Source organism: Aedes aegypti, chromosome 3 (genome assembly GCF_002204515.2).
Source record: "Aedes aegypti strain LVP_AGWG chromosome 3, AaegL5.0 Primary Assembly, whole genome shotgun sequence".
NCBI lineage: Eukaryota > Metazoa > Arthropoda > Insecta > Diptera > Culicidae > Aedes > Aedes aegypti.
The window spans coordinates 3,084,533-3,111,266 of record NC_035109.1 but is presented as its reverse complement, the minus strand read 5'-3'; the positions used below and the strand labels follow the sequence as shown (position 1 = coordinate 3,111,266).

General features: G+C 36.1%; 1 protein-coding gene across 3 annotated transcripts in view; it reads right to left on the bottom strand.

Annotated features, from left to right (window-relative positions):
- LOC5567869 (upstream stimulatory factor 1) overlaps positions 1-26,734 on the bottom strand; it is an 82,399-nt gene that overhangs the window by 46,855 nt on the left and 8,810 nt on the right. For all 3 annotated transcript variants that reach the window (XM_021849683.1, XM_001651839.2, XM_021849684.1), the window contains 2 exons: positions 3,738-3,857; positions 3,337-3,458 (listed from right to left, as the gene is read on the bottom strand). In XM_021849683.1, coding sequence (XP_021705375.1) covers positions 3,337-3,458; positions 3,738-3,857 — 242 coding nt within the window. The remainder of the gene's footprint in view (positions 1-3,336; positions 3,459-3,737; positions 3,858-26,734) is intronic.

The window sequence follows — 26,734 nt, the reverse complement described above, 5'->3', positions numbered from 1 at the left end:
CTTTAGAAAAAAAAAGTTTGGATTTCTCAAATAAATACCATAAAAATCACGTAATGAAAACACATTTTAATTGTAAATGTGTGCCTATAATTCCATGCAAGTACAATAATTGGCATGACAAAAATCACAAATTCAGCGACTTAAGTTCGTTTTAATGTTTGCTATGAATTTACTATAAATCATAATTCATAATTCGTAGTTCTCACTTATGAAACTTATGATCTTAATTTCGAGATGGTTAAGTGTTCAATGAAACCATAATTTTACTGCAGACACGAATGCCACTCAGATATGTGGCAAATGTGATAAAGCTTAGCTTAGCTTAGCTTAGACTGACTACACATATCAATGGTTGCTATTCCGTGATTGACCGAAGTCAGTGAAAATGCACAAAGAATCAACTAGAAGTTCGGCTGGGATGAGCCATAATCTTCTTCAGTGTGCATAATTCAGTGCCTCTATTTATACAAGGTCAATAACGGCGCCGGCCACGTCCTTGCAGTCAGGTGGGATTGGGGGAAGGAATGTTAGTGTGTAACCTTTGCTTTTTGGAGACCGTGTTTGCCTCTGCATCTCCACAAAGGTTACTGGGAGGGATGTTTGTTAATGGGGAGGATCGTTGGGTCATAGGATTCACTTTGATAAGCGATTAGACCATGATAAACAATGATTTGTGAGATATATACATGCTTATACGTAAATATAATATTTTCATTTGATATGAACAATTTCTATGTAGAGGAAAATTATGCCGACACTTGAGGTGACGAACCATTCAAAGTTTGTTGAACAAATACCTAAATGTAACATTCCTACAGCTGTCAGGACGAAAGCATGTGTTATTATATTTTACTCATTTGAAAAGAAACAAAAAACTCGATTGGTTGGGACATCATAGAACACTCTTATTCTTATGCCGACACTTACAGTGGCGAACCATCCAAAGTTTGTTGAATAAAGTGAACCTTTCGCAAGTCTACACTTGTAGTGTCGAACCATTCAAAGTTTTTTTAATTACAAAAATAAAGGTATATAAGAGGTGTTCTGAAAAAAAAAATGTTAAACATAAATAGATCATGAATCAGAGTTTGTGTCGACACTCACAGTGACGAACCATCCATAGTTTGTTGAAAAATCATATTTACATCCCACCATTGTAACGATTGAATGTGCAGTCATATATATTTTATAGATTAGAAATAGTAGCATGAAACGAGCTCACCAATTGATCCGTTATCCTTGACTGAGCAGCCACAATCCACTTTCGGCTTCACTCGTTTGCTCGGCTATAAAAAAGCACTCAGGAAAAAAAAATAAGCGCGCGACCCAAAAAGAAAAAAAAAAACTGTTTGGGCTTTCTTGACGCACTGCCCAGGAGCAAGCGTCAAGGTCGAAGGATCAAACAGAACTAACTGATCGCGGCACTTTTTCACTTTCTTCAACCGAACTCACCGATCACGCCACTTTTTCACTTACGAGACCGACGCGCGACATGTTTGATCCTGCCCTCGTCGCTTGCCCCGGCAAAAGCAAGTGTCAAGGTCGAAGGATCAAACAGAACTCCAGATATGTGGCAAATGTGATAAAGTACAATAATAATAATAATTATGAATCGTGGTTTACGGCCAACCAGCCAAGTGGAAGTTTTCGGTAGTTGTTATAATAAGTCTTGGTGTATGTAACTTTTAAGTAATTCGGGCTCAGTGTGGTATTTAATTTGAATACCATGTCATGGTACACGTTTGTTTTGCTTGTCCGCTCAGAATCGAACCAACACGCCATGACACGATGCTATTGCTATGGCTTCTTAAATACTTGACGACACTAACCACACGCCCGCGATCTCCACTTATGAATATTCAGCCTTTTGTGTTTCAGCCTTATGTTGGAACCCCGCAAGTGTGCAGTGTTTTTTTTGGGTTGGCCGCCGCCGTCGTCGTCGTCGTCGGCGGTATCGGCAAATAGGCGCGCACTGAACTTTGAAAGTGCATGGCATAGTTGCAGGTGAGTGGAAAGATTAGAGGTGCAAGGGGGGATCACTCGCGTATAGACGCTGATCAGACAGTCTGACTCTCCTCTCTGCTGGCTGCTGCTGCATAAAGCCGGCTCAACACACTGAGGACAATCAGCGGAGGATTGTGGCTTGTGACCATGTCTGTCCAGCTTGAATGGAACTGAGTCAGAGAGTCGGTCAAGAGTGCCACAGTAGAATGTACCCTCCCCTTCTCCTCTTTCAGCGTCGCGTGTGCAGCAGGTTGCACTTGCACGGGAGGGTGGCTAGCTGCAAACAGGTTGTATGAACTTGACGAATTTATTTCATTTCAGCACGACTCTCTCGCGATCTCTATCTCTGCCTTTCGGCACAATCCGTTTATGTACCGTCCATTCGAATGCTGAGGTTGAGTTCAGTTTTTGCCTTCTTCATTTGCGGCTACTTGAGCAGTGGGTCTCCGCTCCACTCGGAGATCGGAACTTATTGATCGAGATTGTTGACGGTTGTTGGTTCGACTGAACGAACGAAGAGTCTCACGCCGCCGTATTGGCTGGACGAGAACAGCAACAGACACAGAGTAGGGGCAGAAAATTGGAGGAAGCGAGACCAAGTGCCAGTTAAACGGACTGCTATTAATTAAGAGACTTAGATTAATTTGAATGCAATCTCGGGTTCTGGCAGGGGGTGCGTTTGGCCAAGACCAAAATTGACGCGATCAAAGTTGAAATTGGCTATCAATTTGGTTTTCGATTGGATGCGTCACAGCTTCCCTGGTTTTTTGCATGCAGAACGGATCTAGTGGGCTTTGATTTGAGAGATTCGTTTTGCCGAGAAGAGAGATTATGATGCTCTGTTTCACATTTTTTAAATATAGTAAAACCTGTCATTCCAAAAAGAATATAATTAATAACAAACTCAGAAGAGATCAAAACTTTTCTGTTATTCGAAGCAATCGACTGGATGGACCATGTGGTGGAGTTGCTAACATCATTAATAGGCGTATACATCAACTGTTTTTGTTGTTTGAAACCAAACTTTTTGAAGCATTGGGCGTTTCTGATTAAACTCAGCTTGGTAAATATACTTTCCAAACCATTCTACGATTGATTCGGTCTTAATCAGCTCTAATCACCTTTGTAGCCAACTGATTACTCACGCTGATTTGCATTCTGATCATGTCCCTGTTATATTTAAAATATCCTGTGTGTTATTAACAAAAAAATTTCATTCAGCTTTACGAAATTAGTGTTTCCTAACACAGAATACCAAGATGTCATTAAAAAAAATACCTACTATCATTCAAAAATTTGATTATATCTTAACAAACTGGGATAAAAACTTACCTTTCGGTTCAGGTTCGTGTCAGAGGGGCAGTCAATCGGCCTTGGGCCCGTCCGGCTGATATTCACGGCAGGCCTACTCTGTTTCACGTTGTCGTTATTCTTTTTGATCACAAAGAATGAGCCTATTTTTAGGGGGGGGATTTCGTAAAAGTTGCGTTAGAATTATACAGAAAAATCCGTGCTGCGATGGACCGGGAAAAGTGATACAACTTTAAACGTAATCTCATGGTTGCTAATCTAATGGAACAAATATGCTTCACATGGCTGAGTAAAGTCTTAATAATAAATTAGTGAGTCCCCTAGGGTGAGTCGCCGTTGTGTCACTTTTCCATAAGCCACATTGCAACATTCATATCACAGATTGTTACAATAAAAAGAGTAAAATAAAAAAAAGACATTACATTGATTAGGATCGCTGCTGGAGTTGGTTAGCGTTGGGTAGGAATTTGCTGGTGATCCGGTGATAAAGTTGGGTGAGTCTAAACTATCTGCCACTTGAATTAATCTTAGTGCTAGCATTCCTTTAGGTGTCGATTTGGTGAGATTGTTGTTGGGTAGATGTTTGGTTTGATTTGCAATCAAATCGGTTGCAGTTGCATAGAAGAAAGAGAGAAAGAGAGAAAAAAAGAACAAAAAAAATGAAATCAAACATTGTTGTGTGCCGGATACGGTGCGATACGACAGGACACCTGTTGCTGTTGCTGTGGTGATGCATGCTAATCAAAATGTAGGCAGAAGGTTGTTGGACTAGTTACTCTAGGTATATATTTTTTAAACTGAATTGAGTCATCTGGTTCACAGATCTTAAATATAATTGTGATATTGGCAATTGTGATAAGATATGATTAGCTTAATATGAAACATCTGTACGTCCAAAGATTCACAAAGACCAACTTGTGTCCCTATTCACGATTTCAAAATCACTAACCTGAACTAAACTAAACTAAACTTCCCTATCTAGTTAAATATGTCACTTTTGTCTTCAACAGTGAACTACTATTACCTGCGACTTGAGTGATTGACGGATGTCTTGAGCCACATATCAAAGCGATTCCGTTTCCTCAAATTTTCCTCAAGCCACCATTTTGAACTGCACGACGCCTCCAATAATACCACTGAGCTGATCATCACCATCTCATCTGAGCAATTTCACAAGTCCATTGAGAAGATGGAGTGACAAGAGAACCGTCCTTCGATGCATCCCAAGCCCCGAGTTTAGAACTTCTAACTTGTCGTGAAAGTATGACAAGATGTAGAAGCTAAAGAAAATCAATATAAACATTGTTTATAACGTTATTGAGTTGGCCCCTAATACTTAGTGGTAAGGGCATGAATAAAGATAGGTTTGATGGTTTCATGCCTATAGGAGAAGAGATTTTTTTCACTCCTACAGGCTTTCCCTCATTAAAAAAAAACCTGAACGAATAGTAATCCATCGATCCTAATTATCTTCCTTTAAGTATTCTACCAGTGCAAAAAGCTAAAATAGAAATGACAGCATCTTTCGTGATATTTGAGCATTTAAAATCTCAGGTCAATATTTAAGTTGAATTCCAAGCTGTTAAACCTTAAAAGTTGGTTCACTGTTAAACAGAAAAACAATCGCCTATCTCGATGCATTGGTAAATAGAGATTAAAATAGGGCTCTCTGTAGAAAATTTCTTTGACCCATTCAGACAAGAAATGTTTTTACTTTTCTTGAGCATACTTACTTAAACTACGATAAAAGTCTGAAATGCTTAACAAAATAATAAAAATGTATGTTCTTCTTCTTGACATTTCGTCCTCACTGGGAAAGAGCCTGCTTCTCAGCATCATCTAAAACTGCAGTTTAGCATCAACTATAATGAATACTATCTGGTGGTTCTGAGATGCTAGATCAATGTACTTTTGAGGTCATCTCATCAAAAATACGTCTTTAAGCCCCAGCAATTTTTGTTTTTGTTAAAAATAAAAACAGGATTATCACAGGATTTTGGGTAATGCTAAACATAAAAGTGCGGCAATACTCGGTATTGCAACGATTCCATACTTTTGGTGGGTAGTGTATATAGAAGAAGGATTTCACGCCAACTCGACAAAGGGATTGGCAGTACCCCTTCAGAATTCAATGAAACTTTCTGGGAGTGAAGACTATGTGAAACTAAGGTACTTTACATACTTTGTTTTTTCAAAATCGATCTAGACTAACATTTGGAAAGGTTGACAGTTTTTTTTTACTTTTTTTATAAGCCCGTATAACTTGAAAACGGATAGACCTATAAAAAAGTGTTGTATGGGGGACTGTCGTGAAATTTCCTGAAGTTTTAGAAAAAAATATTGAAAAAATAAAAACACATTTTCTACACTGAAAAAAAAAATATATTCAAAACTTTAAAGTCGATTTAAAAATGACGGCCACTTCAGATTTCGATCATCCTTAAGCAAAAAGTTTCGTAATTAAATTTACTAAAAGTCGTCCATACATTGCAAATTGGGCATATTTTAGGGAAAAAAGTTTTTCTAACTTCAAATTTTTTAAGTCCCAAACTGAAATTTATTTTTTCAAAGATTTTGTTTTAAACCGTCTAATATGATTGTGTTTTTAAGTGATAAATGAGTTTGAATCAGAAAATAGATTGTATTTTTTATTGAGAATAGTTAAAAAATGGAATTATACAGTGATTATGTTTTTTTTTAAATGCAGGAAATCAATGGACTTCGCCTCTGCCTATGAGAAAATCAACTCCGTCTAACAATCCGACGTATTGCAAACATTGAAAAGTAACAACCTTATCCATACCCCATTAAATTCTCTTCTAGAAAAAGTTTTGTGCAAAAAAAAACTTACTAAACGTACCTGCGTTAAACGCCAGATGAATAAGAAATAATGAATATGTTTGCATTGTTATCTACCTAAAAAAAGTTGATAAGCTCATAACTCATGATTTTATTTGCAAATAACAGTCTGCTTTTCTACGAAACAAAAAAGACTCCTTAAAACAAGGTTAAATACTGGTAATTAGCGACTTTTCTGAAAATTATAACGCTGCTCAAGGATATCACTGGAATAATTCCCAAGCAACGATACACCAATTCTAGATTTACCATAAAAAAGATAATAAATTGGAAAATGTTAGTTTTATTATAATATCAGACCCATGACACAGTAGCAGTTCAGCTATTAATTTCAAAATTGATAAATTTTGTTAAACAAAAAGTTATTTTTAAGTCAGATGGAGCTGCAGCTCATTATAAAAAAAAATCAGCTTTTGTAATTTCAAGAAAATACATGGATTGGAAGCAGAGTGGCACTTTTTTGCCACATCCCACGGCAAAGGCCCCTGTGACGCTATTGGTGGCATTCTCAAGCGAATGGCAAAAAGAGTAAGTCTTGCAAAATACTTTGGAAACACAATCGCAACTCCGCGAGAACTATTCGACTGGGCAGTGAAACAAACTGATACATGTATCATTACATTAGATTTCTGTTATAAATCTAATGAACAATATGTTAAAATGTCAGAGGAATTGGTGAAATTGTTTGATAAGGTTAAAACTGTCCCTGGTACCCAAAAATATCATTGTTTTATGCCTATTAGTGATACACAAATTGCAGCCAAACGGTATACCAATTCAGAGGATGAACCAAAAATATTCAATTTATTCAGTAAAGCCCAAAAATAATGTAAATATTCATGTGCAGATACTATGTTTTAGGATATATAGCAATAATAAAAATAAAAACAAACCACGACTTTTTTCATAAGCATAATATTGACCCTTTCCCGACCCCTGTTAAGATTGGTTTTGACCAAATAAGAAATTAAATATTATTGTGATATCTGTCCAACCATAAGAAACCCATCGAATTGTTAGACGGAGTTGATTTTCTCATAAGCGGTTTGGTGCAAGATAATTTGCATTTAATTAAAAAAAACTGTATAATTCCGTTTTATTTCTTTTAACTACTCCCAATAAAACAAATATGATCTATTTTGTGATTGAAACTCATTTATCACTTGAAAATATGATCATACTAGACTATTTAAAGCGAAATAAAAATAAAACAAAAAAATCAATGTTAGAAAAACTTTTTTCTCTAAAATATGCCCAATTTGCAATGTATGGACAACTTTTAGTAAATTTAATTACGAAACTTTTTGTTTAAGGATGATCAAAATCTGAAGTGGCCGTTTTTATTTAAATCGACTTTAAAGTTTTGAATCATTTTTTTTTTCAGTGTAGAACATGTTTTTTATTTTTTCAATTTTTTTTTTCTAAAACGTCAGGAAATTTCACGACAGTCCCCCATACAACACTTTTTTGTAGGTCTTACCGTTTTTGAGTTAAACGGGTTTATAAAAAAAGTAAATAAAACTTTGACCCTTTCTAAATGTTAGTCTAGATCGATTTTGAAAAAACAAAGTTTGTAAAGTATCTTAGTTTCACATAGTCTTCACACCCAGAAAGTTTCATTGAATTCTGAAGGGGTGCTGCCAATCCCTTTGTCGAGTTGGCGTGAAATCCGCCAGAATAAGAATAAGAAATAGTCTGGCAGGTAAGATGATACTCTATGCCAAGTCAAGGCGATTTCCATTACGAAAAGATCCTGGACCGACCAACAATCGAACGCAGACACCTTCAGCATGGCTTTGCTTTGTAGCCGCGGACGCCAACCACTCGGCTAAGGAAGGAAATGTATGTTATATTAAGTTATTTAACACAGCTAGCTAGAAACTTGATGAAAGATATTATTTAAATACCTTGAATAAGGCCGTCTAAAATTTTTGAATAGCGTGGTAAAACTCAGAAATTATGACAGTCAACTTTTCATAACTCTTATTTCGTATAATTGCAACATTTTCAAAACATTGAACGCTTATAATCAGTGAAAAAAGAATATTCTTTTGAAGAAATTGAATGAAAAAATATGAACAGTTGATTTCATGCAATAGTAATAAAACTAATGACGAATTCCATGTCAAATCGGTCAGTCACAGAACTCGACCATCTTCGATTTGGATTAAATTTTGCACATGTTTTTGGTATGGTAAAATAAGTGTTTTCCATAGAAAAATTGATCATTTTGACTCAAGTGTAACTTTTGAAAATGGCCTATAAATTTTTGCATGCAACTTAATTGAAAAATTCTAACTCGGAAACTGTTGATTTTAGAGAAAAATGTTCTATGAAGAAGTTGTAGTGAACCATTGGGACTATGAGAAAAATGTATAGGCTGAAAAAATATTTTATAAATTTTCATAAAAAAATCAAAAATAAAACTTAAATTTAAAATTACACAAAAACCCCATTTTTAATATTTCTTAAATTTGCACCATAGAAACTTGATAGTAAACAGATGTTAGGGACAAAGTTTCATAATGGAGAAATTTTTAATGAAAAAAAAATTTTTAAGAGCAACTTTTGGTCGACTTTCAAAATTTTGAATTTTTGTCAAAATATTACGGTTGTTAAGAAAATTTTCCGTTTTGCGGTAGCCGCCGAGTTCTACCGCAGGCTTCGAAATCATTCTATCATTGAAGCAAACAATTCAATCATAGTATGCTTGAAAGAGTAAGCGCTATGAAAAACACCAACAAACAACAATCATCAAGACGGTATCCAAGGTATCATTGAAGCCTACTGATGATTTACCAGTGCAAATCAGTGATGTGACAGCTGCGGTAGCTTTCCGTTGTACCGTAAAACGGAAAATTTTCTCTGAAATTGCAATAAATACGTTCTGATGATACAGTGAGCATATTTGAATGATTCTAAGCCATAATGATTAAATGAATAATTTCTTTACAAGTAGTCATTTTCGAATTATATCAAGTTTAATGCAAAAAATATTGTTTAAATATAAAATAGGTCATTTTCAAAAGTTATTCACAATTCTCCATTAATAATAAAACGTTTTCGAGAGCAAAGACCATATTACTTTCCGCTTATTTATTTTCCTTGATGGAGAATCGCAAATAACTAATGAAAATGGCCTATTTTAATATTTAAATAATATTTTTTTGGATTAAACTCGAAATATTTCGAAAATGGCTACTTCTAGATAAATTATTCATATAATCATCATGGCTTAGAATTATTTAAAGATGCTTACTATATAATCAGAACGTATTACTTTGGCAAAAAATCAAAATTTTTCAAATCGACCAAAAGTTGTTCTTACAAGGGAAGGTCACGATGGTGTTACACGGGGTTTTCAACCGGACTATTTTTGTTAGATTCTACATGTCGAAATATGAAAAACCCAAAAGCCTTTCGGGTGATGGACCAGTGGTGTAGCCAGGAAGGGCTCTGAAAGGGGCAATTTTGTACGAATATTATACTATTGAGCTAATTGGAAATTTGACAAAAATATTTTTTTAGTATCTATTGTGATGGTAGAGAACAGAATTGACATTAAAGTATGTTTAAAATGTATTTTCCAAGCCATTGGCGTAACCATCATGGAATATGGACACCAAAACAAATTTGGTTTTATTAGAATAGTATACCAATACTAAACCCATCCCGATTGCGCCTATGGCATGGAAAATACATTTTAAACATAAATTAATGTCAATTCTGTTCTCCACCATCACAATAGATATTGAAAAAATATTTTTGTCAAATTTCCAATTAGCCTAATAATATAATATACGTACAAAATTGCCCCTTTCAGAGCCCCTCCTGGCTACACCACTGTTCCATCACCCGAAAGGCTTTGGGGTTTTTCATATTTCGACATGTAGAATCTAACAAAAATAGTCCGGTTGAAAACCCCGTGTAACACCATCGTGACCTTCCCTTGTTAGAAAAACTTTTTTATTAAAAATTTCTCCATCATGAAACTTTGTCCCAAACATCTGTTTACTATCAAGATTCTATGGTGAAAATTTAAAAAATATTAAAAATGGGATTTTGTGTAATTTTAAATTTAAGTTTTATTTTTGATATTTTCATGAAAATTAATAAAATATTTTCTCAGTGTATATTTTTTTTCTAATAGTTCAAACGGTTCACTACAACTTCTTCATACAACATTTTTCTCTTAAATTAACAGTTTCCGAGTTAGAATTTTTCAAATAAGTTGCATGCAAAAATTTATAGGCCATTTTCAAAAGTTATGCTTGAATCAAAATGATCAATTTTTCTATGGAACACTTATTTTACCATACCAAAAACATGTGCAAAATTTAATCCAAATCGAAGACTATCGAGCACGATTTTTATTTTTTTCGACTCATTCTGGATGGAATTCGTCTAATGATTAACTGGTTAATCTTATAGCTTGCATGTATTTTACATTGAATTGTGCTCGTAAAACATTAAATTTATCTAAAATTAACAGATTCTGAAAATTTGTCCAGCGTTTCAAAAAGTTTAGAAAAGCCTCAAAAAAAATTAAGAGGGAGAAAACCAAGCTGTAACTTTTTATGGGAGTGTTCCCTAACGTTTTTTTTAACAACCTTATTAACGGCAATACAACGCACAATTGTACATTTTTTTTTAATAATCTCTAATAGGGGCCAAAAGACTGGATTGTCTTTAGACTTAAGGACGTACTTTTGTTTGATACTAGAGCAATTTCGGTGGTTTCAAACAAATAGTTGCATTACTCTCAGATTAGGGGGGTGGGGGGTGGTGAGGTTGTGCGTATTGTAAAAACGCTCGAATCTTCCATCTTGCATATCGTTCATACAATCGCCATGATAAATGTGGAGCTCTATCAAAATCTCAACTGTTTGGATAAAGAATTTGAGGTGGTACAAGGTCGTTGAAGGGTTCTATAGTATTTTCTGTAGAAACACTAAAATTATATTTCTAACACCGATAGAACTATCTGTGAGATATAGAATCCACTGGGTTGGGAAGTTGTACAAGGTTTGATCACAGCAATCGGTTTTAGACTGTCATAGCGTCAATGTTGGCACGCTTCTGTCACTTGCCTGCCAGTTTCCTGTGGAAATACACCTGACATTTATTATCATATTTAATGGGAGGAATCACCCTACAGCGTTGCTCAATTGAAATAGAAAAAGTAAAAAAGTGCAGAGTGAGAGAATTCCAGTTCCCCGTCAAAGATTTGTTTTTCTAGTACGAAAAAAGTGTTGATATAAAAGTGTTCTGCAGAAAAGACAAACCGAAAGGCTTTGGTGGCGTGTTAAAAAATGAACAGGAAAGCAGCAGATTGAGTGATCTTGTTGTTTTGCTATGAGCAAACGTCAGATCGGAACCTTGCAGCGTGTTGTTTACCGTGGGGGAAGAGTATCCCCGGCAATGTCCGCTGCCGCAAAGCTAGAGCTAATTGATCTTGTTGTTTTGCAATGTGCAAATGTCAGATCAGAAGAATAACGCTGTAAGTGTTGTTTGCTGTGGGGTGGAAGAGCCCCAGCAATGTCAGCTGCCAAAAGATAGTTTTTGTTGATCTTGTTGTTTTGCTATGCGCAAATGTCAGATCAGAAGCCTAACATGTTGTTTGCCGTGGGAGAAGAGAAGTCCCGGTAATGTCCGCTACTAAAAAGCTAGAATTCATTGATCTTAGCTACTGGGCTAAGTGCAAATGTCAGATCAGCAGATTAAAGCGTGTTGTTTGCCATGATAAAAGAGTGGTTCCAGTAATACGCACTGATGAAAGCGAGAACTCGTCAATATCGTTGTTTGTTATGTGCAAATCTGATATCGAAAGCTTATTTTGTGTTTTTTGTCGTGAGAAATATGAGCCTCGACAAAGTCTGATGCTAGAAATTCAAGAATTAGTTGATCTTATTGTTGGCTTTGTGTAAGTGTCAGATCAAATTCTTCAAGAGTATAGTTTTCGTGGGAAAAGAAACACGACAATGCGAGAATTAGGATTCTGTTGTTTTGTAACGGGCAGATGTACTTGCAAAATTACACAAAGCGAGCTTTTGCTTTTGTACTGTTTTTGATCTATGTAAATGTCTGGATGGAAGCTTGCGGTTTATTGACTGATCCGGAAATGCGTCATGTGGGATATAGAATCCACTGCGTTGGGAAGTGATAATAGGATTGATCACAGCAAGCGGTTTTATATGTTCAAATGCAATGTACACTGTCATGTTGGCGAAATTGGTCTCCCTTAGTAACACGCTCCTGTCACTTGCATACTAGATGCATGCATGCTCTGCCTCACTTGAGAACTGACACTTGTCCTGGTAAGTTGTGTGAGCATCGCGTGGAGGGTGATTCCTTTTCCGGTGATTGTCAAAACTCCACATTGGCGATCCTACCAGTTTTCTACTAATTTGTAGAAAGATACCTGGCTTTTATTTTACATTTTTCAATGGAAGGAATCACCCTGCCGTGTTGTTTAAGTGAAAAAGTGAGAATCAGAAGTGCAGCCCGCAGCGTGGTGTTTGTTAAGTGAAAATTTCTGGCTCCGTATCAGATTTGTTTCCCGCCCGTGCAAAAAAAAAAGATTCTACACTGAAGAGAAAACCCGAGAAAGAGCATTGATGTGTGGACGCTTACAGCGTGTTGTTTGCCGTGGGGGAGGAAAAGACTCCGGCAATGTCCGCTGCCGAAAAGCGAAATTCTGTCGATCTTGTTGTTTTGCTTGGTGTAAATGTCAGATCGGACGCTTACAGCGAGTTGTTTGTCGTGGAGGAAGAAGAGCCTCGACAATGTCCGCTGCCGAAAAGCGATATTTATTCGATCTTGTTGTTTTGCTATTTGCAAATGTCAGATCAGAAGCTTACAGCGTGTTGTTTGCTGTGGGAGAAAAGGAGCCCAGGCAATGTCCGCTGCTGAAAAGCTAGAATTCGCGGATCTTGTTGTTTTGCTATGTGCAAATGTCAGGTCAGAAAGATAGAGCGTTTTGTTTGCTATTGGGGAAGAGGACTCCCGGCAATGTCCGCTGACGAATAGCAAGAGTTGTTGTTTTGCTGTGTGCAAATGTCAAATCGGAAGATCACAGCGTGTTGTTTGCCGTGAGGAAAGAGGAGCCTCGGCAATGTCCGCAAACTAATTACGAGAATTATCATTTTTTTTTTTCGATTTGTTCAAGTATTCACATAGGATACTTGTAGCGCTTGCCTGCGTGCGCCAACGTTACAAAGAAGCGAGATTTTATTGTTCATGGGCAAATGTAATTCCAGAACATTGAAGCGTTTTTTATTGGAAAGAAAACTGGCAATATTTGCTGTCTATAACGATTATATTGTTTTGCTATATGCAAACGTCAGAGCATGTGTTTACAACGTCTAGTTTGTTGTTTGGTAAATGACCCAACAATATACTTTGTAGAGAAAAGGGAAATACGAGAAATATGTTTGTGTTTTTGTGAGAAATCCCAAAGAACAAAAATTGAGATAGTTGGTTGCCTCAAAAGGAGACTAGCTTACAGAAGAATTTTATCCTTCAATTTAGCTTTTGACAAGCGTTAAAAAAACACATTTGTTAAAAAAAAAACATGTTAAGTCTAATGACGGGACAACATGTTTCGAGAATTTTGTTTTAAATTTGAATAATGTATTCAGACTGTTGGATGGCGCTGCTACTGGTGCATTGACAGTAATTCTGAAATTTGTCTCGTGTACATAATTTTTGCAAAATTATAACATCACAATATTACACTAAAAAAAAAAGTATGCGGTGTGAATGGCTAGTCCCAATAAAGAATGATGAATGGTTTTTATTGCTATACAGGTTAAATGGTCAGTCATACCTTAATCGGATGGTACTTGTTATCAAAATGCTATGTAACCTTTGCATTTGACATTACACGATTAATCAAACTATGAATGTATAGATGTCCCTAAAATCGTGGTTGAAGGTATGATAAAACAAATCACGTCAGGCTGTAATATTGCTATAAAAATATAGCGCAAAAAACGGGAATTTGGTTCGAATGAAGACATTTTGTAATATACAGCGAATATAACCATCCCAAATTTTATGTTCAAAGTAAACCAATGAGACAAGTGTTGCGATAGAACATGGAATATGGACAATTTTAAATGGCATTCGAAAATCATCAAGATAGCTGGATGATTCATGCTATACACAATAATTCATGTAAGTAAATGAGCTTTCAGTAGATGAATTTATCAAAGCTTGAACTGTACAATATGTTTAAAAAAATTGTAAGAATTTTATATATTTAACTTCTATTTATTTCAAGAAATTGGATTTTTTTTTTGGAGCAGAGGGAGAATGTGGGATATAGAATCCACTGCGTTGGGAAGTGATAATAGGATTGATCACAGCAAGCGGTTTTATATGTTCAAATGCAATGTACACTGTCATGTTGGCGAAATTGGTCTCCCTTAGTAACACGCTCCTGTCACTTGCATACTAGATGCATGCATGCTCTGCCTCACTTGAGAACTGACACTTGTCCTGGTAAGTTGTGTGAGCATCGCGTGGAGGGTGATTCCTTTTCCGGTGATTGTCAAAACTCCACACGTCAGCATTGTTTTTGTGTGGCTCACAATATCCTTTAGCGAAGAAGGGAAAGTTCGAAAATTGTTTTTGTGTTTTTGTGAAAAATGCCAAAACTTTGAGTGTGTTTTTTGCCATGAGATACAAGACTGAAAAAAAAGTTTTCATTCCTCAATTTTGTTCTTTGGAAGCGTAAAAAAAGTCTACTGACAAAAAAGCACGTATCAATAGATTATTTTGTTTGAAACTTGAGTAATTAATTAGGCTATTCGATGAACAGCGCCTACTGGTGGAAAGTTTCCAATCATGTGCTCGTGTCAAGTATCCTAAAACAAGAGATGATTATTGCGAAAGAACATGGAATATGGATGATTTTGAATGACATTACACAATCTTCAAAATAACTGTATGATTCACAATACACAATGATCAACTTATATGCAGAAAATTAAAAAAGGCCTTTAAATTAATAAACAGATCAAAATTTAAATGTAAAAAGATTTTTTTTATAGAAGGTAATTGATTTTTATCGTTTTTGAAAATTTGACTTCATTAAGTTTGAAGAAATTCAATTTCTTCGGAGCAGAGGGAGAATGTGAGATATAGAATCCACTGGGTTGGGAAGTTGTAGAAGGTTTGATCACAGCAATCGGTTTTAGACTGTCATAGTGTCAATGTTGGCACGCTGCTGTCACTTGCACACTAGATGCATTCGTACTCTGCCTCACTTCCGAACCGATACTTGTCAGGTTAAGTTGTGTGTGCATCGCGTGGAGGGTAATTCCTTTCCCGTTGATAATCGGAACTCCACACTATCATCATCAATTTCGATGCAAGTATAAACACCTTATTGCTCAACCTTCAATGAACAAACTGGATGGAGAAACAGTTCCCTTTTGAGCTTATGTTCATAAAAATCTTCTTACGGTCACCTTTAAATCACAATAGAAAATGTTGAGAATTTCACACAACACTTTTTTCGTAAGGAAGATATGAGATATAAGATTTTTAACTTTTTTGTAATTTGATAGTGTGAGATCTCATCCAAAAAATTGACACCGTTTACTGGCAGCTTTTACTAGTGTTAAGCTTTTTTTTTTGTCTCCAATGTATTTTTTTATTAATAGGAAAGTAGTATCTAAAGTTGTAGAATTTCAAATTTCAAGCAACCCGTAGGCTACTGGGCTGACATACAAAATTTAAATCTAAATTGCTGCTTAAATTGCTGTTTGAGCATTTTTAAGGAATGCTTCGCTATTACAGCACTCACTAAGCCGAAACGTCCACAAATTTTGACAAGAAATTTGATATTGGAAGTCATTTAAATCGTCATGGAATTCAAATCCTTATGATCTACCAAATCTACTACAGTCAATACTCATCAAATGCTCGTGAAACATTATCGTTCCTACTCTTAACGCTTCATATAGCTCGGAAAGTGTATTGCTATGAATATTGATGATCTTAAGGTTTTCTGAACACTCTTAAGTTGGGAACATCAATTTCGGGATACAAATTGACAAATGATTCAAGCAAGATGTTTTTAATAAATTCATACTTGATCACGATTCTCCGTTATAGGCCAAAGAAATGGTTTTTGTGCTTATTATTAATTACTCTGATCCTGGTGCTGTTTTCACTTGTTTTCAACATCCATTATAATCGAGCTTCTAGAGACATCTTCAAAGCTTAAGAAATGTCATACGGATATTCATGGGTACCGTTCACTTGCACTAATTTAAACAACCAATTTTGCAAACCATCGGAATTCATTCGTTTATCACTAGCCAAATATTTGCACATTTGGCAAAGCGTCTACTGATAGCTTCACGTAATAATTGTTGTTTCTAATTGAAATTAACTCATTTCAATATTGAATTTATCATTAAATCAATTTCAAGCACTGCGTTGATTCAGCTAAGCAAACGTAGACATCAGTCGCTTAAAAAAATGTTTGAACCTGAACAGATCACGGCCAAAATTTTAGAATGTCCAGGAGGCCTTATCATTATTCTAGGTTAAATATACATTTTAAAATCCCCTGGTGCATCGTAACTTATTGCTAATAACGGGTCTGCTCACTTTTTGTATGAAAACATTTCGTTAACCAAATGATAAATGAGTTCTAGAGGGAAGTTTATGTGATTTTTAACCTTATCCACAAAACTCCGAATCTATACTTTCCCATTTTTCATGAAGGTATGAAGCTAATCCCCAAAATTTCAATTAAAAATATTGAGTTATACTCAAGTGATAACATTTTGAATTTTTTATGTGGTTAAATATTACCACAGTATGCTTTTCACACCTGATAATAATCTTTAAATTAAATACTTTTTCTTAAACATCATCTTTGTAAAACTGATAGTTTTAGTGACAGTGATCTTCAGCAAAATTACTTCGAAATTATGCATCCTACAACTTTAGATAACGACACCAAAGCTCCAGTTTTTTATACCATTCAATTTTGGAGGGGGAATCGGTGATCCTCGACATAGTGATCACCAAACTGTGCTTGTAGCCCTTGTAGACGGTTTTGTGCAACTCATGAACTGATTTTAAACAAGTTCGCAAGTTTTGGTGTCATGAAAATAAAGTTTGTTTTTCTTAGTTCATGCTACCAAATTTCCAAATTGTTAGCTATTAGCATCATGGCACTTTACTCCAAGTTGAATAATTTGATAATTAGCTCACTTTGCTCGTGCTATGTATATAATGCAAGCTGGGACAAGTCTTAGTTCAATACGAATTTTTTCTGCACAATTCTGAAAATGTTGTCGATTTTCGACGAGTTCCAAGTTCAGCTTATTGAAAGCATCAAAAGAGGTGTCCCTTTTATATATGTTTATATTATAACATATTTTGTTCAAATTTTGGGTAATGTAGAAGAAATTTTGTTATTATTTATGTTACCAGCCAAACTGTCCATAACTGCATACTTGTAACATTGGACAAAGGTAGACATTGAGCAAATGGAATACCAAGAGTGCATTTCATGGCAGTATGGGATGAAACTAAAATTTCTATAAATTACCAAGAACCCAAAAGTGCTTATTTAAGGCAGAAATTTTATACAGCTAAAATTGCATATTGAGGAATAGTCAGAAAATAATTCCGATATAAATTTCATTGCTACTACATTACTAGGCTCATGTATAATCTCAATGTGATTGTTATGTGATTATAATTACAATGGGATAAAACAAATTGGTATTTCTTCGGTTTTTTAGAACAATTTCACATATTTCAGTAAGTTGATCGACAGTATTTATTACTTGATGAATCTCCACTAATACCGTGGAATGTCAATAGTCAAATATGTCGAATGTAACAAACAAATTTCAAAATTATATCATATTTTGATAGATAACACGTGCTATCTGAATAACTAATTATGTAATATCTCATGCTGTAATATCTCATGCTTGAGATTTTCAATCAATCAAGCCAACAAAAATGATTCAGTCGTAGAACCCGTCAAGAAGGCGTGAAAACTTAACATTGTTGATAACGTCTCAAATGATTATTATAATTTTTCAAGATTAACAAGAAATCATTGTTTTGTGCAATGTGATTGTGTTTTTTTTTGATTGCTTAGTTGCGTGATTGAAAACTCTTGCATGAGTTAAATCAACTTGAATTTTCCGACAACTCAGACAACATCGTGTGTTAAAATTTGTTAAACTATTTAAACCCAAAACAATGAAGTTTGTCTGGAAGGGCATCAAAAGTTCCATTTATGTCCAAAAATACTTATTGCGTTAGTCCCTCCTTAAGTACAAGATAGTAGGGATTCTGTTGAGGGCAACACAAGACAGTCGTTGGATCCTTTGCCTTTGCGTAATACAAATTCTGTGTATGCCGATCGACTAAAGTGAATATGAATCTAAGACCACACATCAAATCTAGAAGAGCGCCAATCTGGTGAACCAGTTGACTGTTCGAGCTGAACATTTCCACTGGTTAGCTGATCCACTCGTTACTCGCTGATGATTATCAATCGATTAAATTTTTAGCTCAAAACGCTCTCTGAGACTTGCTCTCTGTTTTAAAATATTGCTTCGATTCACGTTCACCTTAACCCTTTGGGGCCGGCGCGGTCATATATGACCGCAGTACAAAACAGCTGTAAAAAAAGAACCAATGAACAAATGTATATACTGTCTTCGGCAAAGTTGTCCCAAACATACTCTTTTATCAGAGAAAAATATGAAGTATATGCCTTTATGACCTAATTGACAACCTAGAACATCCTGAACATCCTGAAGTTTGGAAAATTGAACTATAAGTACATACGAAGCGTGAAATGCTGTTTGTGAACATAAATGATGTTCAGGCTAGATAATACAGAATTACTCTTTTAACGAAAACACTATTTCACTTGCTTTGCTATGTCCTGGGATGTTCTAGGACGTCCAAACTGTCCTGAAGCACACTCTTTGAAATCTACAACCGTAACAGCAATTATTTGGGTTAAATACAATAACATTACAAATTCAAATAGAATCTACCAACCTCTGAGAATCTCAAGAGCTATTTCAAGGAACGTTTGGGATATTATAGGTGCTCCAAATTACCCTGGAGTTCAGAACTTCAGGTCTACACTTGTTATAGTAGTTATTCTCGCTAAACTGAGTGAAGTTATATAATCTACAATGTTTACTGAACCTTGTCACGGATCAAAAGGCTACTACAAGAAACGTTTGAGGTATTCCAGGCCCTCCAAATTACCCTGGAAATCTGAATTTCATGTCTACATTTATTCCAGTAGTATTTCTTGCTAAACTGGGTGAAGTTATATAATCTACCATGTTCACTGAACTTTCACACGTATCAATAGGATGTTATAAAGAACGTTTGAAGTATTCCGGGCCCTCCAAATTACCCTGGAGTTCAGAACTTCAGGGCTACACTTATTCCAGAAATTTATCTCGCTAAACTGAGTGAATTTATAAAATCTTTCCTGTTCACTAAACCTTCTCATGCATCAATCGGCTGTTTCAAGGAACGTTTGGGATATTATAGGAGCTCCAAATTACCCTGGAGTTCAGAACTTCAGGTCTATACTTATTCCAGTATTTTTTCTTGCTAAACTGAGTAAAGATATATAACTTACCAAGTTTACTGAACCTTGTCACGGATCAATAGGCTAATTCAAGGAACGTTTGGGGTATTCTAGGCCCTCCAAATTACCCTAGTATTCGTAACTTCAGGTTTACATTTGTTTCAGTAATTTATCTCACTAAACTGAGTGAAGTTATATAATCTAACATGCTCATAAAACCATCTCATGGATCAATAAGCTCTTTCAAGGAACGTTTGGGATATTCCAGGCCCTCCAAATTACCCTGGAGCTCAGAACTTCAGGTCTGCACTTGTTCAAGTAATTTATCTCGCTAAACTGAGTGAAGTTATAAAATCTAACATGTACACTGAATTTTCTCACGGATCAATTAGCTGTTTCAAGGAACGTTTGGGGTATTCCGAGCCACCCAGATTACCCCGGAGTTCAGAAATTCAGATCTACAATTGTTCTAGTAATTTTTCTTACTAAACGATGAAGTTATTTAATGTTCACTGAGCTTTCTCACGAATCAAAAACATATTTCAAGGAACGTTTGGAGTATTCCAGGCCCTCCAAATTACCCTGGAGTTCAGAACTACAGGTCTTCCCTTGTTCCAGTATTTTTTCTTTCTGAACTGAGTGATGTTATATAATCTACTATGTTGACTGAACCTTTTCATGGATCAATATGCTGTTTCAAGGAACGATTGAGGTATTGCAGATCCTTCGAAATTTCCCCAGGACTTCAGAACTTCAGGTCTACTACTTTTCCAGTAATATTTACTTCTAAACTGAGTGAAGTTATATAATCTACCATGTTCACTGAACCTTCTCACAGACCAATTGGCTATTTCAAGGAACGTTGGTGATATTCCAGGCCCTCCAATTTACCCTGGAGTTTAGAACTTCAGGTCTACCTTTGTTCCAGTAACTTTTCTCGCAAAAATGATCAAAGTTTTCCCTTTGAGGCCGGCACGGTCATTTATGAACGCAGTCGGAAAATGGCTGTATAAAAAAGAACCAATGAATAAAATTTACTGTCTTCGGAAAAGTCCTTGCAAATATACTTCCCTGTCAGGGAAAAATTTTAGGTGTATGCCATAATGTCCTACTTGGCAACCTAGAACATGCTGAACATGCAGAAGTCTGACAAATAGAATAATTAGTATAAAAGTAGCTTAAAATGCCTTTTGTAAATACAAATGATGTTCGTACTTGGTAATACATACCTATTATGTCAAGAAAAACGCTGCTTTACATGCCTTTTCATGTCCTGGGATGTTCTACGACGTTCAGACTATCCCGAAGCTCAATTCTCGAAATTTACAGCAGTAGTTGCTTGCGCTAGAAATAATCAGCGATGCCAGATTTCTTTGGAAATCATTCCGTAGACGAAAAGTGATAAGCGGGGGGAGAGGGGGGGGGGGTAGAGATCCCCGGCATTGCAATTCCGTAGATTTCCGTTGGAAAAACCCGTAAATTACCATAGAATAATGAGAATTTCCGTAGCTTTCTGTAGAAAATATACATTTTCCGTAGAATTATCTTACGGATCCGTAGAAAGTGCTCAATTCCGTAGATCTACGGAAATTTTTGTATATCTGGCAACGCTGCAAATAATGATATTTTCAACTCAAATGGAATCTATTGACCTCTGAGAATCCCAAAAGCTTTTCCAAACTATCCTGGAGCTCAGAACTTCAAATCTGCCCTTGTGGCAGTGTTTTTTTTTTCGCTAAATAGAGTTCAGTTATATAATCTACCAGGTTATATAGGGCCCCCATAGCCGAAGCTGTAAAGACGCGGGTATTCATCATGACCATGCTGAGGGTTCCGGGTTCGATTCCCGGTCGGTCCAGGATCTTTTCGTAATGAAAATATTCTTGACTGCCTTGGGCATAGAGTATAGGGTGGCCACGATGAAATTGCCACACACAAAATTGATTCGCAAAATTCGAGTTTTCATACGATTGCCATCAAAACTTCTGGGATTGAGAAATAACTATTAAACTTCATTTTACCATTTTACTCGTATTTTATTTACAGTCCATACGTAAATGCACGCACATTGGCCTCAACCGCGGCCATGAGATTCTGTACAACCTGTGAATCAACCGTTTTTTGCATGTAAACCCATACTTTCTTCAGTTCATCAGCACTGTCTGCCATCATGGATTTTAAGTTGACGTTTGCCTAACACGCACACTACTACACGAATTGCCTGTAAGTTTTGTTCGCATCATTTAGCAACGTGTACACCATCAAAAGTCAAAGCGGTCGAACACTAGTGCCTCTGAGGAACGATCGCGTCGGTCAAATGAAATTCAAATTCATCGTTAAACGCATGTACCATGAGCTTCTCAAGAGTGTTACGTCTGTTTGTCTGTGACAGTACAGTAGTGACGCCTCTACACGGATAGTCGTGTTGCACGATTGCAAAAAAAAAAGTAGAGCTCGAGATTTGTATGACGATTACCGGATCTTTTCGTAAAAGAAAGAGTCTTGACTTCCTTGGGCACAGAGTATGGGCGCATGCCTGCCACACGATATATCCATGCAAAAAGGTCATTAGCTGAGAAAGATCTCAGGTAATAAATGTGGAAGTGCTAAAGTAACACTAAGCTGAGAAGCCAGCTTCCTCCCAGTGGGAACGATATGCCAAGAAAAAAGAAGAAGATTCGTCGACAAACGTGTTTCTACTCGTTTACGCATTTAGATTCTACTGACGTTTTCACAAATTGTTCTCAAACAAAAGGTGAAAAGCAGGGGGGTTGAAAATAGTATATTTTTACGTGACATAATTTATGGATGCTTCCCAATAGATGTCGCTAAATATGACTGGAAACTTTGTCGAATACTTCGTTTCGTGGTTATTAATTTATTACCACTAAATCCTGACTCTCATCGCGTTGTAGATCTTATGTACTGAACATCCCGAAATGTTAGATAATCTAGAACATTCGAAATGATCTGATAATATTTGCTGAACACTCAGAAGGTTCAGAATATACGGTAGATTACAGTTCATCACCTTGTATGATGAACAAGGTTGTTATTACAAGCATAGACTTCAAGTTATGAACTCAAGAGCAGTTTGGAAGATCTAGCACCTCCCAAAAAAATGTTTGTCATCATTTCTTGTTATGTTTAGCATTTTGAGCACTAAAACTATTGAAAGGCGTTCAAAAAACTGTATAATAGTTCTTGGAAAAAATCAGGCCCCAAAGGGTTAAACATATTAGTCATTCGCTCTTAAAAAAAAAACATAATAATCAACATCTCTTCAATGTTCAAATGCAGTCTGTTCTACCACTATGGAGCAACCATGCGGTATTTGAACAGCACGTTTTTTGGTTGGTATAACTTTTGTTATACATATTTCTATATTCGTAATTTCACTTGTATATAATCCACGGAAAGGCTATATGCCTACCAAAATGGTGGATACCCTACCAGTGGATTACAAAAAAAATATAGCAGAAGAATATCAAGATTTGTTAGAGAGAAAATATTAATATTATTAATATTATTCATATCGACAATAAATCAAGACAAATGTATAGATATTGTCCATGAACAGTAAATGTGTTTTTAATTGATTCAAGTTTATTCTGGACAACAGAACAAACCGAGACTAGCCACTACAAGGCGTAAAATTAAAATAACGACTAGTCCTCGTTATTTTATTTAACCAAATATCTTAATTTTCCTATTTTCACTAGGGTTCAGGGGTAGATCATAACCTTGTGACGCATCACAAATTAAACCGAGCAAAATAAAATCAGAACGATAAGAATATGATTGTTTTTTGTTTGAAAAGTTTCAGTTGGATCGAGTAGTAGTGATAAGGAATACCTTGTCCATCAGATCTTTTATAAGCGAATCTATGATATTTGGTCGAATGACATTTAGTTGAAAGTACATTTGGTCGAATGGACATTTCATCGAATGGACGAGAAGAATTTAATTGATATATATTCAGTCGAATAGAGATTTTTCCGATTTTTTATTTACGAAGAGACATTATGACGTTGATACACATTGCGTCGTTGAAAAAAAAGAAATCGTGTATTACTAGAAGTTTCATCTTCTAGAACAACATGATTGAGTGCAATAAATCTGCATTGGTGTACTGGTATTTCTCGAACAAACTATTTGCCTTCAGTATGTGACGGACAAAATTTTGAAAATCTAGATGATCATCCAGAGTATCAAATGACCCTAAGATTGCTGAAGAATAAAATAAAAGTATGTTTGCCTAAAATATACTTAAGATCTTGTGCAAAAAATCTATTTTAGTTATATATCTGTATAAAAAATCGATTTTTTGATCAACCGTTACAAACCGAACAAAAGTCAATTAAAAAAATGTTCCCCTAATGTTACACCTAGATAACTCGAACTTTCGATTTTTATAGTTCAATTTGTCGAAACACAAATCTTAATTAAATCTGCCAACATTAAATCTGTCAATGTTGAATAGTACGAAATTTGGATTTTCGAATTATCTAGTTGTAGCATCAAGAAAGAAAAAAATGTCCTTTCGACTAGGTAAATATACGTTTGACCAAATATCATTCGACCAAACGTCTTTCGACCAAATGCCCTTAAGCCCTTCTAGCTATCCTAGCATATTAAATTGATTTCTTCTAGAAGAACCAGTAAGCATCGGGCTGAATTTCCCAATAATAGTCATTAAAAAATCGTCAGGAATATTCCTCATGATGATTTGAAGAGTTGGTCCTGATATTGAACTATGATTCTTGCATAGCATCTATAGGGCTCCTAACATAGTAACAAAGCCAATGAATATCAACATAATTCCTTAAATATCGAGATAATTTTATTAGTAGGAATGACAATAAAAAAGAAAGCTGTTCAAAATTTGTTCGAAAAAAAATCATGAATTCGTTTATTTTAACAATGATTGACCATATTGGGTTGTTGGGTAATAAACAATGCCAATGGCTGCTGGGAACCCGTGCAACAACAAAGTTTATGAGCAAAACGATCAAAGTGTTTGAAGCTTATTCAAACAAAAACATTAGTGAAAAAAAAACTCCACGGCTCATGAGCTAAGCACTAGCCGAATGTGATGAAATTCAAAATAATAATGAAAAAAAATATCGATGTTACAAAGCAAAGCCATGCTGAAGGTGTCTGGGTTCGATTCCCGGTCGGTCCAGGATCTTATCGTAATGGAAATTTCCTTGACTTCCCTGGGCATAGAGTATGATTTGGTATGATCGAACATGCCACACGATATACGAATGCAAAAATGGCAACTTTGGCGAGGAAAGCTCTTTACTGTGGAAGTGTTCATAAGAACACTAAACTGAGAAGCAATCTCTGTCCCAGTGAGGACGTTAATGCCAAGAAGAAGAAGAAGGAGAAAAAAAAGTTAAAACACACGACATACACTACCCGCCATAAGTATGGAATCGCATCATCTAGTATTGCAACACCTCAATTGAATATTGCAGCACCCCAAAAAGTTTAGCATCACCCGTAAGCTATTACACTAATGACGCAATATCTTGGAAACCTTACTTTCTAGAAAGCTGCGGTCTTCAGCAAAGTTGTTCAGAAGCCTTACGGCGTTCATCAGCTGACATTTTTAATGCGCCATTTTGCCGCTACGTGGCGCTAGTGTGCATGTAAATTGGTCATATTTTAGACGGCTCTAGCTCATGAACCTGACCAATTAGAATGTTCGTGTCTTCAGCAAAGTTGTTCAGAAGCTTAAAAGCAATCTGAGGCAGCACTGATTGGTTAGCAATTTTGCCGCTACGTGGCGCTAGTGTGCATGTAAATTGGTCATATTTTAGACGGCTCTAGCTCATGAACCTGACCACTTAGAATGTTCGTGTCTTCAGCAAAGTTGTTCAGAAGCTTAAAAGCAATTTGAGGCAGCACTGATTTATTAGCAATTTTGCCGCTACGTGGCGCTAGTGTGCATGTAAATTGGTCATATTTTAGACGGCTCTGGCTCATGAACCTGACCACTTAGAATGTTCGTGTCTTCAGCAAAGTTGTTCAGAAGCTTAAGAGCAATCTGAGGCAGCACTGATTGGTTAGCAGTTTTGCCGCTACGTGGTGCTAGTGTGCATGTAAATTGGTCATATTTTAGACGGCTCTGGCTCATGAACCTGACCACTTAGAATGTTCGTGTCTTCAGCAAAGTTGTTCAGAAGCTTAAAAGCAATCTGAGGCAGCACTGATTGGTTAGCAATTTTGCCGCTACGTGGCGCTAGTGTGCATGTAAATTGGTCATATTTTAGACGGCTCTAGCTCATGAACCTGACCACTTAGAATATTCGTGTTTTCAGCAAAGTTGTTCAGAAGCTTAAAAGCAATTTGAGGCAGCACTGATTGGTTAGCAATTTTGCCGCTACGTGGCGCTAGTGTGCATGTAAATTGGTCATATTTTAGACGGCTCTGGCTCATGAACCTGACCACTTAGAATGTTCGTGTCTTCAGCAAAGTTGTTCAGAAGCTTAAGAGCAATCTGAGGCAGCACTGATTGGTTAGCAGTTTTGCCGCTACGTGGTGCTAGTGTGCATGTAAATTGGTCATATTTTAGACGGCTCTGGCTCATGAACCTGACCACTTAGAATGTTCGTGTCTTCAGCAAAGTTGGTCAGAAGCTTAAAAGCAATCGGAGACAGCACTGATTGGTTAGCAATTTTGCCGCTACGTGGCGCTAGTGTGCATGTAAATTGGTCATATTTTAGACGGCTCTGGCTCATGAACCTGACCACTTAGAATGTTCGTGTCTTCAGCAAAATTGGTCAGAAGCTTAAAAGCAATCGGAGACAGCACTGATTGGTTAGCAATATTGATGAGGGTGGCTCTGCTTTTAGCGAAATGATGGATCCGAAACTTGAACTGAATGTTGGAAATAACTTTAAATTAAAACTGTGTACGATTCCTTAAGGCATTAAATATAGC